This window comes from Mastigoproctus giganteus, chromosome 5, assembly GCF_048544385.1.
Source record: "Mastigoproctus giganteus isolate SK-2022 chromosome 5, ASM4854438v1, whole genome shotgun sequence".
NCBI lineage: Eukaryota > Metazoa > Arthropoda > Arachnida > Uropygi > Thelyphonidae > Mastigoproctus > Mastigoproctus giganteus.
This window is the reverse complement of record NC_143579.1, coordinates 159436358-159451995: the sequence shown is the minus strand read 5'-3', so window position 1 is coordinate 159451995 and position 15638 is coordinate 159436358. Positions and strand designations below refer to the sequence as shown.

Here is a 15638-nt window from a genome sequence, read left to right as displayed (position 1 = left end):
AGTTAAGTAGATTTTTCATATCTACTAATCTATTTATAATTTTCTTTTTTTGTAGATGTACATTTTTGGGCTGGAGTGGGTCCTCAACCAAGTTCTTATGGACAGATAATTCCAGATGAAAATGGATAGTAAGTACATCATTCAGATTCATTTTATACCTGTTTGGTTTTAATTTCATAATGGTTGTTTAAAAATAATTATGCAAATAGAATCGAGGTTTCATTTCTACTCCACCCCAAGTTCCAAGCGTTTCTAGTGATCAGGCGATTTCTCTGCGATTATAAAGTGATTTCTAAGGTGATAATGATACACATTTATAGAGTTTAAAGCAAATTCTCTTTTGTGTATATATATATAGTTGCCGAAAAGTATTAGTGCAAAGGATCCTAAGAAAGGAAAGAAACCTGTCTTTTATACATATCCTAGTTCTACTAACTACTACTCTACGTCCACTAGGTCGCTCCTGCCTCCCTATGGTGAGGCCGGAAACCTGGGAGGAAAAACTCTCACTCCCAGGGCTAAAAGGAGCAAACATGAATGATCCAAATATCATAACCACAGATCCCAAAGATCCGACTCCTTTGAGTCGATAAAATTTGGTTGAGACAAATGTAACCAAAAGACAAAAAAAGAACATGACATCGCTTCGTGCACCTACTTTTCTAGTCCCGCATTCAACCTCAGAACAGCCATTAGGAAAATTGTTCCCATTTGTCATCCAGAAATGTCTACAAAGCGTGGCTGGAACACCCAAAAATATCAAGCAACTGAAATCGGGCAACATTCTAGTCGAGACAGCTAATGCAAAACATGCAGACAGACTGCATCAGATGAGAACTTTTGGAGGGATCCCAGTAACAGGGCACCTCCATAGCCAGGTGGGCAGGAGCAGCAGTGCGTAGCACACGTTTGATTAGACCGGGGTTCGAGCCCGTGACCACCAAATACGGAGGATGCGGAAAGGTCAGGAAATGACCACCTCATATCCCTGGAGCAATATGGCCTTAGTTGCTAATGCTCCTAAAACCCAAATAACAACAACAACAACCCAATAACGGTCTCTCCCCACAATAGCCTAAAAACATGAAAAGGAGTAATTTCTGAATGGGAACTTATTAGCGTCTCAGAAGAAGCAATTATAAATGAGCTGGAAGAGCAAGGTGTCATAGCCATGAGAAGGATTAAAGCTACTAGAGATGGGATACTTAGTCCAACCAGAAATCTCATACTGACCCTTAACATCCCCACCCAAACCAGCTAGAAACAGGTGCAGGTATACTTGCGTGTACACCAATGCTAGGAGTTTAGTAAATAAATTTGATGAATTTGAGGTATTGCTCAAAACATCAAAGGCAGATATTGTAGGGATATCAGAGACGTGGTGTCACACAGATATAAGGGATGCAGAAATGCAATTTGGGGAGTACAATGTCTATAGAAAGGATAGACAGGATAGGAAGGGGGGAGGGGTTATGCTATTAGTTAAGAAACACATAAAAACCAAGGAAGTGAAGCCAGTCGACATCGCTGGACAGTGCAGTGTTGAGTCAGTTTGGTGTGACATAAGCATTGGGAGATCAAAATTGAGAGTAGGAGTGTGCTATAGGCCTAATGACTCTGATGAGTATAATAAGGAACTGTACAGGGAAATAGAGTGGGCCAGTAAATCAGAGAGTCTTATAATGGGAGATTTTAATTTCCCAGATATTGACTGGAATTTGGGGGCTGGTTACTCACACACTAGCAGGGCTTTTGTGGATTTATTGGATGATTGTTTTCTACATCAGCATGTTCGGGAGGCAACTAGAGGGAGTAATACTCTTGATTTGATTATCAGCAGTGATTCTTCATGCATTAAGAATCTGCAGATAAATGAACCACTAGGTGGCAGTGATCACAGTGTGCTGAAGTGGGATTTACTGAAAGAGGTAACTACCATTAGGGGTAAAGGGAAGGGTTATTGCTTCCGTAAAGGTGACTACGATGGACTGAGACAGTATTTAAATTCTATACAGTGGGACCAACTGATGATGTTACCAACAGCAAATTCAAAATGGGAAGCATTCAAAGAACTTATCTTGGAAGCTACTAGGCTTTACATACCAACTAAGAAATATTGTTCAAGGTTTAGGCCAAAATGGATGTCAGATGAACTAATGAGGCATATGGCAGAGAAGAAAAATGCATGGGATACTTACAAATTAACACATGACACAGAAGCCTATGATAGATACAAGTTGATATGCAACCAAGTTACAAAGGAGGTTAAGCAGGCGAAGGCAGATTACGAGAAATCCTTGGCAAGGGATGCAAAGAAAAACAGCAAAGAGTTCTTTACTTATGTAAACTCTAGAAGGAAGGGGATGAATCAGATTGGTCCACTTGATATCGATGGGTCAACTGTTGATGATCCTGCTCAGATAGCTAACAAACTAAATGAATATTTTGCATCGACATTCACGCATGAGGAGTTATTCAGGGGAATGCCAGAGGTGTATGCTAGAGAATCTTGTGATAACTGAGAGTAAAGTGGAGGAGAAATTGTTGAAGATAAACACAAGAAAGGCACCTGGGGTGGATGGGATTTATCCAGTAATATTAAAGGAGGCAGCAAAGGAAATAAGCAAACCCTTAGCCATAATTATGAGAGCTTCCTTGGACTCAGGGGAGGTACCCATGAACTGGAGATGTGCAAATGTGACCCCAATTCACAAAGGAGGATCAAAGGCTGACCCAAGTAATTATAGACCTGTGAGTTTAACTTCTGTTCCCGGAAAATTAATGAGGCACTGTTTAAAGACGCACTGCAGGATCATCTAGACAAGACTTCAGTTATTGCTTGGACACAGCATGGTTTTGTTAAGGGGAAGTCTTGCCTGACAAATTTGATTCGATACTATGATGCAGTCACAAAAGAACTGGATGCAGGGAATAACTTTGATATTATATACTTGGATCTTAGAAAGGCTTTTGATACTGTTGCACATGGAAGACTGCTGCACAAATTGGAGCAGTTTGGCATTGGAGGCAAATTGCTGCTATGGATAAAGGGATGGTTGAGGGGAAGAAGACAGAGAGTGGTAATCAATGGACACTTCTCATCGTGGACTAATGTTATTAGTGGAGTCCCTCAGGGTTCAGTATTGGGTCCATTATTGTTTTCTGTGTTTATAAATGATATTGATGATGGTATATCAAGCTTAATGTCCAAGTTTGCAGACGATACGAAGGTTGGCAGGGTTGTCAAGGACACTACTGACACTATGCTACTGCAACAGTATCTGGAAAGGTTGAGCAGATGGGCTGAGAGGTGGCAAATGAAGTTTAACATTGACAAATGTAAAGTACTACATATGGGAAACAGCAACCCCAGAGCAACTTATCAACTCTGTGGTACTACACTGACAGTGGTAGAGAATGAAAGGGACCTGGGGGTAGTTGTGCAGGCAGATATGAAGTTCTCTGAGCAGTGCAGACGGGCTGCAAGAGTAGCTCATGCTGTATTGTCAATGATATATAGGAATTTTTGTAGCAGCAATAAGGAGGTGATTATTCCCTTGTATAAGGCAATGGTCAGGCCACACCTAGAGTACTCTATACAGGTCTGGAGGCGGCCTCATTTCAAGAAGGATGTAAAGATGCTGGAACGAGTACAGAGAAGGGCAACAAGATTGGTGAATGGAACAAAGGGGGTGCTCTTACGAAGAAAGGCTTAAGTTTTGCAAATTACAGTGTCTGGAGACTAGGCACCAGTGAGGTGATCTGATAGAGGTGTATAAATACTCTATACAGGTCTGGAGGCGGCCTCATTTCAAGAAGGATGTAAAGATGCTGGAACGAGTACAGAGAAGGGCAACAAGATTGGTGAATGGAACAAAGGGGGTGCTCTTACGAAGAAAGGCTTAAGTTTTGCAAATTACAGTGTCTGGAGACTAGGCACCAGTGAGGTGATCTGATAGAGGTGTATAAAGCCTTGAATGGTTTGAGCATTCTCAATGCTGATGGGATTCTTCCTCTTTGTCAGAATAATCACCTGAGAGGGCATAAATTCAAATTGAGGAAAGACAGATGTAGGATAGACGTGAGGAAATTTGCCTTTAGCCAGCGGGTGGTTGGTTGGTGGAACAGACTTCCATCCCTTGTAGTGCAAGTTGATAGACTAAATAAGTCTAAGGCTCAGCTGGACAGGTATTTCGAACGAATAGTGGGGTGAAGTGGAAGTGGTTATTTTTTATTTATTTATGTATTTATTTATTTTTTTTTTTTTTTGGCTGATGCTGCATAAGCTTGCTATCTTGCATCAAATGCCTCTACTAATGCTAATGCTAATATATACAGAAAGGATAGGATTACCAACAGTACAGAACATGGAGGAGTAGCAAACTTCGTAAACTCCAGTGTACCTACCCAGCAAGTTCCCTTGCAGACCAATCTAGAGGTCATAGCAGTACGAATTGCAGTAGACTATCATATAACAATCGCCTCTATGTACCTACCACGAAACCAAGATATAAGCTATACAGATCTAAAAGACTTGGTAGTCCGACTACCACCTGCTTTATTTATCATGGGAGATATGAATGGCCATCATCCTCTATCTTGCCTCAAATGCCTCTACTAATGCTAATGCTAATATATACAGAAAGGATAGGATTACCAACAGTACAGAACATGGAGGAGTAGCAAACTTCGTAAACTCCAGTGTACCTACCCAGCAAGTTCCCTTGCAGACCAATCTAGAGGTCATAGCAGTACGAATTGCAGTAGACTATCATATAACAATCGCCTCTATGTACCTACCACGAAACCAAGATATAAGCTATACAGATCTAAAAGACTTGGTAGTCCGACTACCACCTGCTTTATTTATCATGGGAGATATGAATGGCCATCATCCTCTATGGGGAAAGGAAAATATAGATAAAAATTGGTCAAATTATAGAAAAACTACTAGATAAGCTCAATCTTATACTCTTAAATGATGGAACACCGACGTATATATGTCTAAACATAGGAACTAGTACAGCAATAGATCTTTCTGTGTGCACTCTATCGGCCCCGGGTGCCTAGCATTCCGTGGCCAAGCGATCTCAGTGCGTTTCTGAAAGCGAGCTATCTAAAGAGCTTTTGCCATTGTATATATTCTGGTTATTTCCGAATACCGTTTTCCTCATTTTATATTTAAGTAGCTCTTTCATTCTACAACAAGTAGGCAAAGGCCCAGAAAGGAAAGAACCCTTTCTGTTTCATTTTCTTTATTACTAATACAACTAATAGCCACTTGGTCACCTCGTGGCACTGCTCCTGCCTCCCCGTGGCGGGGCCGGTAACCTGGGTGGATATATAAGTAACTATCCACTGTTAGAGCCCTTGAGCTCGAGATCAGAAATTCCTGACAACGACCATGACTCCAATCGTCCGAAGCGACTAAGGACGGAAAATCAGAATAATGACGTGCCAGCATTTCTTATAATGCACTCATTATCCACGCAACCTGTTGGCAAACTATCGCCTTTTCTTATACAGAAATGTTTAGAATCGGTTTGTGGATCTCCTAAAATGGTTAAGCATCTCCAATCTGGAGACCTTCTAATTGAAACCTCTAAGACAACTCACTCAGAGAAGCTGTTAAAATTAACATCATTTAACAGTATTCCAGTGTCAGTTACGCCCCACAACACTCTTAACACCTCTAGAGGCGATATTAGCGAATGGGACTTGCTGTCCGTGTCAGAAGAAGAGATAATACAAGAACTCGGGAAACAAAAAGTGACTCATGCGCGGAGAATAATGACCAAAAAAGATGGCAACCTACTACCAACCAGGTCCATCATTTTGACATTTAGTACTCCGACTCTTCCATCTTCTGTTAAAGCAGGTTATTTAAACTGCAACATTCGGCCCTACATCCCAAATCCCATTCACTGCTTTAAGTGCAAGAAGTATGGCCATTCTCAGACGGCATGCCGAGGCGATGCTGTGTGTACTATTTGTGGCTCTAAGGAGCATTCCCAAGGAGACTGTACAGTTGCCACTCCTACTTGCCCTAACTGTAAAGGAAGCCATCCTGCCTTTTCTAAAGCATGTGACCTTTGGAAAACAGGCAAACAAATCCAGAAATATAAGGTGGAGCATAAAGTCACATACCCTGAAGCAAGGAAGAAAATACTGTTAACCATGCCGAGCCGATCATACGCATCGGTCACTAAAAATAGCCGGTCAATTTCAACTGAAACAGATGTCTCCATAGAACCAGACATTTCATTTGCCACCTGGGCCAAAACTATGCTAACGTACAATAAAAAATCTACAGTTAATGAAACCAGCAACACGCCAATCAGTATCCCAACTGATGCCATCTCAATCTTGCCCGAAAGAACAAAATCTGTTAGTGTTGAAAATCAAAAGACAACATGGAAATGGAGGTTCAATCAGAGGACGAAGACACAGTACTAGAATTACATGCCAATGATACCATGGACACAGGACGCCCAACCTTTCCCAGAAATGAAAAAATCAAAACTAAGCAGACAGAAACCTCAGAAAGAACAGTCAGATCAATCTTCCTCAAATAAACCCAAGCAATGAACAAATTCCTACAATGGAACTGCAGAGGATTACGCAGTTATATAGATGACCTGAATGATTTACTCATACAAACTAACGCATTAGGAGTATGCTTACAGGAAACATTTTTATCACCAAAAGTTTCACTCAAATTCAAAAACTATACTATGTTTAGGCGAGACATTAATTCTGACTCTTCTTCTCGTGGAGGGGTAGGTATTCTTGTCAAAACTACCATACCATCAAGACATCTCCAACTAGAAACCTCCCTAGAAGTTTTAGCAGTTCGGATAGCAATGGGAATATCATTAAACCTTGCATCTGTTTATATACCACCTAATTATCCTTGTTCCCAGACTGAACTTGACAACCTTTTAGCACAACTGCCACCTCCTGTCTGTTTACTCGGTGATTTCAACGGTCACCATCCATTGTGGGGATCCTCCACTATGGATAAGAGAGGCAAATTAATTGAAACATTTCTAGATAACCATAATCTGACTGTATTAAACACTGGCTCTCCAACTTATGTTCAATTACCAACAGGTACAACATCTGCCATAGACTTATCTATCTGTTCAGCCTCTCTTTTTCCAAGTATGAAATGGTTGGTGTTGAATGATCCATTCCACAGTGACCATTTTCCCATCATCAGCTCAATTCAAACACAGGTCGTATCATGCCCTAAAGCCTGTATATCTTGGAATTTCCACAAAGCAGACTGGAAAAACTACTGTACTTGTGTCCTACTAAACAAACAGTATGTACAGCAACAACATATTGATGACGTAACCGAACACATTACCAGCCATATATTGTCAGCAGCCGAAATTTCTATTCCAAAATCCAACCAGAGCAAGCGGGTACACCAAAACCAGTGGTGGAATCAAGATTGTACCATAGCGAAGGTGGGAAAAAACCGTGCTTGGAACCAATTTTGCAAATTCCCCGCTACCGCCAAAATTGTAGTTTTCAAATAACTGAGAGCCAAAGCAAGACAAATTAGGAAAAAAGCAAAACGTGACTCCTGGATTAAATTAGCCTCAACTATTCCCCTCGACGTGGGCACCTGTACGTGGTGAGGGGACCTCCCAGTGACGCTGCTGGACTTCCAGACTAGCATCACTGGGATCCAACACCCACAGCCCAGGTTCCAGGCTTACATCAATGGAATCCGGCATGTTTGCTGTGCGCTGCGACCCGTGGAAATTCGGAAAGGGGGATCCTGGTGGTTGAGGGGCCCAGCTTCAATACACCACTTTGGCCCCTGCTTCGACAAGACGGGTGGTCCTGGAAGGCCCAGCTAGGATCAATCGGCTAGTAGGCTCGCCTGCGAGGGTCAACCGTGTCAATGCCACGCCCCTAACCTCATGGTCCGAGGGACAGGATTCAGTCTGGCGGCGGTGCGGGTATAGTGTCTGGGTAGCCCTGGCGTCCCACTCCCGAGCGCATTTATTGCATGCCGGGTAGTGGGCGTCCCTTTGGGCTCCGTGGTGGGTGGGGAGCCCGGGCACTGAAAAATTTAAAAACTATATGAATCCTGATAAAATTACTTCTTCAGGGGCCCCAACCCGGTCCCTATCTGAAAACATAGACAATGATCCAGATAGCATTATTGCTAAAAAAAGGCAGCGAACTGAAGTACCATCAGGGCCAGTCCCAAGGTTCTTAATTATGCATTCTACGAATGAGACACCAATTGGTAAAATGTCGCCCTTCTTCATACAGAAAGGGTTAGATGGGTTAGCAGGGTCACCCAAATCGGTTAAGAGGCTCCGTTTTGGAGACCTCTTAATTGAAACTAAAAATGACGGGCAATCCGAACATCTACTCCGAGTAACATCAATCGGAGGAATCCCTATAACAGTGACACCACACAGAACACTCAATTCATCTAGAGGTGTCATTTCGGAGTGGGACCTTCTCGACGTAACCGAGGAGGAAATCTGCTCCGAATTAAAACCCCAGGGAGTTATTGCCATCAAAAGAATTACTGCGCGAAGGGATGGAAAAACTGTTAAAATCAGGAGCGTTATCCTGACTTTTAACTCTCCTAAACCTCCTGACGAGATTAAAGTTGTTGTTGTTATTTGGTTTTTAGGAGCATTAGCAACTAAGGCCATATTGCTCCGGGATATGCGGTGGTCATTCCCTGACCTTTCCGCATCCTCCGTATTTGGTGGTGACGGGCTCGAACCCCGGTCTAATCAAGAAGCGTGTGCTATGCACTGCTGCTCCTTCCCACCTGGCTACGGAGGCGCCACGAGATTAAAGCTGGATACATCAACTGTTCAATGCGTCCATACGTTCCGAACCCGTTACGGTGTTTTAAATGCCAGAAGTATGGACATTCTCAAATGGCCTGCCGTGGAGTCCTTGCATGCGCTCGATGCGGTGCAAAGGACCACGAAACAACAGCATGTTCAGCCGCAAAACCCACCTGTATTAACTGTGAAGGCGAACACCCTGCCTACTCACGAGCATGCCAGAGGTGGAAAGAAGAAAAAGAGATTCAACGGCTGAAGGCAGAGCTTAACATATCATACCAGGAGGCAAGGAAATCGGTGAAACCCCTGAATATCAACAGACCTACCTACGCCCAGAAGGTAGCAGGGAGATGTTCCGTCGGAACTCAGACGGACATGACCATTCCTCCAAAGGAGTCTTTCACTCCCATCACGCGGTATCTCTTAAGTTCTCAAAAACCTGCACAAAAAGACCAATCAGCTGCCACTCCTATATCGGTACCTCCTAATGCTCCACAAGTAACAAAGATAATTATGAAAGAAAAGAATAAGAAAGGGGAAGTCCCCCCTAGTACCCAAGAAAAGATGGATGTCGAGCAGAAGGAGGTACCCGAAGATTCAGTCTTGGAACCCTTTGCGGAGGAGGAAATGGACACGGGACAGCGTCCATTCTTCCCCAAAAAAGACAAATCCAAGACTGATAAAAGTAAGCCCTCAGCACCTCGGAAGCCGCCTGATGGACCCACCAAGCCAAAATAATGGCTAAATTCCTACAATGGAATTGTCGTGGATTCCGGCGAAATATTGATGACATCAGGGCCCTCCTGCAAAAGCACGAGCCAGTTTGCTTTTGCTTGCAGGAGACATATCTAAAGGCAAATGATGATCCCACCATGCACAACGTCACAGTTTTTCGAAAGAATAGAATTGCGGATTGCTCTGTACATGGGGGAGTGGCTATCCTTGTGGATAACCAGACCCCAGTGCAGCCCTTGCTAATGACAACCAGCATAGAGGCTGTTGCAGTTCGCCTTTCAGTGGGATTTTTATTAACTGTGTGCTCCATTTATTTGCCTCCTGGGACTGACATCTCCCAGGAAGACCTTGATGATCTTCTAACGCAGCTGCCTCCCCCTTTCTTACTTCTTGGGGATTTTAACGGACATAACACCCTGTGGGGTAGTGCTAACATCAACGGAAGGGGACGAGTCATAGAGCGTATGCTCAATGACAATGACCTTTCCCTTCTAAATACTGGAACAAACACCTTCCACATGCCTACCCATACTTTTTCTGCCATTGATCTCTCTATCTGCTCCCCTTCTCTACTCCCTTCACTCACCTGGGAAGTGGAGGAGAATCCATACAGAAGTGATCACTTCCCTGTGATAACCTTGTTACACAGTGGGAGACCATGTCTTCCGTTCAAGGGCCCCGAGTGCCAAGCGAGTGATCTAGCGATTTCCAAAGCGACTTTCAAAGCGTATTTTCTATAAGGAAGTAGTTAAAATTTCTAAAGTCTTTTACTTTCAAAGTTATTTATTTTCTGGCTCTTTATAAATAAAGAAAGAAGCCTCCTAGAAGAAAGGAAAAACACCTTTCTTTTGTATATATTTAACTAACCCTTGTAACACACTAACCAATAACTTATCGCTTGGTCACTGGTGGCACCGCTCCTGCCTCCACGTGGCGGGGCCGGTAACCTGGGAGAAGGAAGCTCCTCTCCCGGGGCGAAAAGGAGCAACAATGGATTGTGACGAATACCCACCACTAGAGCCAACAGGCTCTCAACCTATTGACACCCGTAGAAGGGAACATGATCCTAGTCTCTCGAAAAGAATGAGAACAGATTCTAACAAACCAGAACCACCAGCTTTTCTGATAATGCATTCATTATCGAATCAACCAGTAAGCAATTTGTCTCCCTTTGTCATTCAAAGATGTCTCGAGAATTCAGCAGGAACACCAAAAATGGTAAAACGACTCCAGTCAGGAGATCTATTAATTGAAACCACTCAGGCAAGACACTCTGAACTGCTATTGAAACTGTCAACTATAAGCGGAATCCCAATCAAAGTCTACCCGCATAATACACTGAACTCCTCTAAAGGAGTAATAAGTGAGTGGGATTTACTAAACGTCACCGAAGAGGAAATAATTACGGAATTACAAGAACAAAAAGTAACACAAGCAAGGCGAATCATGATTAGGAAGGACGATAAACTAGTTCCAACACGAAATATCATATTGACCTTCAGTACACCAAATTTACCAAACTCAATGAAAGCAGGCTACCTCCACTGCCGAGTCCGGGCATACATTCCAAATCCCTTAAGGTGTTTCAAATGCCAAAAATTTGGTCATTCTCAAACAACATGCAGAGGAGAAATTACATGTCCTAATTGTGGTTCGAAAAATCATTCTCAAACAGACTGTACTGCAAAAACTCCAGAGTGCCCAAATTGTAAGAATGATCACCCAGCTTATTCAAAATCATGTGATCTGTGGAAAATGGAAAAAAAGATACAGAAGTTTAAGATTGAAAACAAAGTATCATATCAAGAAGCAAGAAGACAAGTCAAGGTAACTATGCCAAACCGCAGTTATGCAACTGCCACCCAAAACTGTCAAGCTGTTGCTACACAAACAGAAGTGTCAATCCCACCTAACACATCCATTGCAGAATGGGCGCGATCTGTACTTTTGATAAATCAGCCCCCTAACAAACCTGTTTCAATGGACGAAATAAACAATACTCCAATCTCAGTTCCATCTAAAATTACGTCAATCGATAAATTACAAAGGAAGCCACCAAGGCAACGTACCACTGAATTACAACAACCAAATTCAAGCAGCATGGACAGCGAAGCTGTAAATGCACAAGAAGAAACAGTCCTTGATCTTCATGCAGAAGATGACATGGAGACTGGATGTTCATCTACTGGTACCGATGATATAGAAGGGAGTACAGAATATGGACGCCCTTATTTTCCAAGAAAGGAAGAGATAAAGCATGATCGCCAAAAGCAAACTGCTCCCTCCTACAAGAAACAGACAGAATCATCTTCTCTCTCTAAAACCAAATAATGATGCACATTGTACAATGGAATTGCAGAGGTTTACGCAGTACTACTGATGATATATACGATTTGATCTCGCAATATAAACCGGTAGCCATTTGCTTGCAAGAGACTTACTTAAATCCACAGGTAACATATACTATTAAACATTTTACAGCCTATAGAAAAGATAGAATTAGTTCAACCCATGCACATGGTAGAGTTGCAATTCTAGTGAATTGTAAATTTCCAGCAAGAAACATTCCTCTTCAGACTCACTTAGAAGCCGTTGCAGTTCGTGTAGCAATGGGAAAAACAATAACTCTCGTCTCATTGTATCTTCCACCTAACAATATTTACACGTTGAAAGAATTAGAAGATCTTATAAAACAAATACCGTCTCCTTTTTGTCTTCTTGGTGACCTAAATGCACATCAACCGCTATGGGGATCTGCTCACATGGATAATAGAGGGCACTTGCTTGAAAAGCTCATAGACCAACTGAACCTTACTTTGCTGAACACTGGTCATAACACCTACACTCATCTCTCCACGGGATGTATGTCGGCAATTGACTTATCTATATGTTCCCCCGAGTTACTTCCTATTATAGATTGGATGGTTTTAGATGATCTGCACAACAGTGATCATTTCCCAATAATATGCAGAATTCAAACAATGCAGACACCTTGCCCTGACCATCGGGTGTTATGGAAATTTTCTAAAGCAGATTGGGAAAAGTTTTCTGTCTCCATCTCCTTTGATAGCCAACTGATACAACTAGGGTCCATTGATGATGTTGCTGAGCACATTACCAAACAAATACTAGCAGCAGCTTCCAAAGCAATACCAAAATTTTTTACTTTCAAACAGAGACACCTTAAACACTGGTGGAATGACGCTTGTACCATAGCGAAAAAAGAAAAAAATAAAGCCTGGAATCAGTTCCGTAAGTTTCCAACCACCGACAACCTAATCCATTTTAAGAGGCTTAAGGCAAAAGCACGACAAATTAGAAGACAAGCCAAAAAAGAATCATGGATACAGTTTGCCTCTTCTATCACAAAAGACACTAGCAGTAAAACTATTTGGAAAAAAATTCGACAACTAAATGGCAAATTTTTCCCGGTTTCTGCTCCAATTTTAATCAAGAACGGACAAGAAATATCCTCACCACAAGAAATAGCTAATGCGCTTGCAGAGACTTTCTCCGAAATTTCCGCCACTACAGCTTATGATACTTCCTTTCTACAAACTAAAGCCATAGCTGAAAAACATAAGATAAATTTTCAAACTACTCAGTCTCTAGCCTACAATCAACCTTTTTGTCTTTTTGAACTCCAAACAGCAATAAATAGATCACCAAATAGCGCTGCTGGAGCTGATGGAATCTATTATGTAATGCTAAAACATCTAAACAATTTAGATTTGAATTCGCTAATAACTTTCTTTAATCGGATCTTCCTTGAAGGTACATATCCCTCTATCTGGCAACACTCCGTTATTCTAGCCTTTCCCAAACCAGGAAAGGATCAATCACTCACACAAAATTATCGACCAATCTCCCTCACCAGTTGTCTTGGCAAAACTCTAGAAAAGATGGTACACAGGCGACTTACCTGGATTCTTGAAACTCAAAAGTTGCTAAACAACAATCAATTTGGATTCCGACAAAACAGATCCACTTTAGATCTCATGGTGAAAGCAGAAACTAACATCCGTAATGCTTATGTAAAAAACGAACACTTTGTAATGGTAAGTTTGGACATTGAAAAGGCTTTTGACACAACCTGGAGGTATGGCATATTGCGAGAACTTTATTCCCTAGGAATGCGGGGACATTTACCGAAATTTATTCAAAACTTTCTCCAAAACAGAACATTTCAGGTTCGTTATCAAACAGTACTTTCTCGTATTTATACCCAGGAAGAAGGTGTCCCACAAGGGTCAATACTTAGCGCTACTCTTTTTTCACTCAGGCTGAACTCTATAACCCACAACATTCCTAATACTGTCGAATTATACATGTACGCTGATGATCTCACTCTATCTTGCAGTTCAAAAAATATTCCTACTATTGAAAGACAGCTGCAACTCTCCATAAATAAGCTGGAAATATGGACACAGCAGAATGGATATCGTATGTCAGAACAAAAAACAGTTGCAATTCACTTCTGCAAAAAACGCAAGCTGCATCCGAAACCGGAACTTCGGCTAAAGAACCACCCAATACCACTCACCAATAATCTTCGTTTCCTAGGTTTAATGTTGGACACCAAACTTAACTTTGTTTCTCACATAACATATCTCCGAACTATTTGTTTAAAGAAACTAAATATTCTTCGGTCCATTTCTGCCATGAAATGGGGTGCCGATAGATACTCTCTCCTACATCTGTATCGTGCACTTATCAGGTCTCGATTAGATTATGGAGCTGTTGTTTACGACTCTGCTAGGAAAAGTGCACTAACCAGACTGAACACCATCCAACATAGTGCCCTTCGCACTTCTCTAGGAGCCTTTAGAACATCCCCTGTCCAGAGTCTGTATGTAGAGGCGCATGAACCTCCACTTCACCTTAGAAGGAAAATGCTGCTCCTTAATTATGCAGCCAAAATTCAAAGCCTTCCAGCCCATCCTGTTCGACCATTGCTTCTCAACCCTGATTGGATCACGTTTTACAACAGCAAAGTTACAGAAAATAGACCCACTGGTATTCGATTAAAAGAATTGATACATGCCTGGGACATAAACTTTGACAATATGCTTCAAGAGAATGATGTACCTGATCCACCCTGGTCTGTAACTCTCCCTCACTGTGATACCTATTTTCAGCAATGGAGAAAGAAATCTCTGCCAGATGAAATTATTAAACAGCTACATAAAGACCATTCCCTCAACAATGCTCAACGCTGTGTAATATATACAGATGGTTCAAAAACAGACTCTTCTGTTGGTGCTGCAGCCGTCTTTCCCTCTTTTACACTTTCTATATCACTACCAATTGAGTGTAGCAGTTACTCTGCAGAATTGTACGCAATAAAATTAGCCCTAGAAAATATAAACACTTCCCACAACACCAGCAGTATAATATACACAGATTCCATGAGTGCAGTGTCTGCATTAGACAATAAACTTTCAATATCGCATCCCATCATAAAACAAATTTTTTCCTGCTTAAACCACCTACGAAGTAAGAAACATGCAGTGTTATTTTGCTGGATACCAGGGCACTCTGGTATCACAAGTAATGAGAGAGCAGATCAGGCAGCCAAACAACCAATCAGTACAATACCATCACATTACCAAGTACCATACATAGATTACTTGAAGCGCATTAAAAAAATCTGTACAATTCAGTGGTCTGAAATCTGGAAGTCACAAACGAACAATAAATTGCTCGAAATCAAAGAGGAACCAGCACTATGGAAATCTAGCTACAGGCAAATCGGGCAAGAAGAGGTCGTGCTAGCAAGAGTACGCATAGGGCATACACATCCAACCCATATATATCTACTCAAGCAGGAGGTTCCACCTCAATGCGCGAATTGCACTTTACCACTTACCGTCAAGCATATACTATTAGATTGTAAGCAATATTCCTATTTCCGAAAAAATAGTTTCCTTTCACTGTCACGACTGAAAGAGCCCCTATCACTTGCCCACATTATTGGAAACAATGCAAATTTAAATGAACTATTTACCTTTCTTAAGCAGATACAAATATACGATTTTCAATGATGACAAACTGACCGAAATCTTATAT

The 15638-nt window shown here is 41.8% G+C and overlaps 1 protein-coding gene across 1 annotated transcript in view; it reads left to right on the top strand.

Annotated features, from left to right (window-relative positions):
• LOC150085794 (protein Skeletor, isoforms B/C-like) overlaps positions 1–15638 on the top strand; it is a 715869-nt gene that overhangs the window by 234466 nt on the left and 465765 nt on the right. The window contains exon 6 of the mRNA XM_090374255.1: positions 56–128. Coding sequence (XP_090230381.1) covers positions 56–128 — 73 coding nt within the window. The remainder of the gene's footprint in view (positions 1–55; positions 129–15638) is intronic.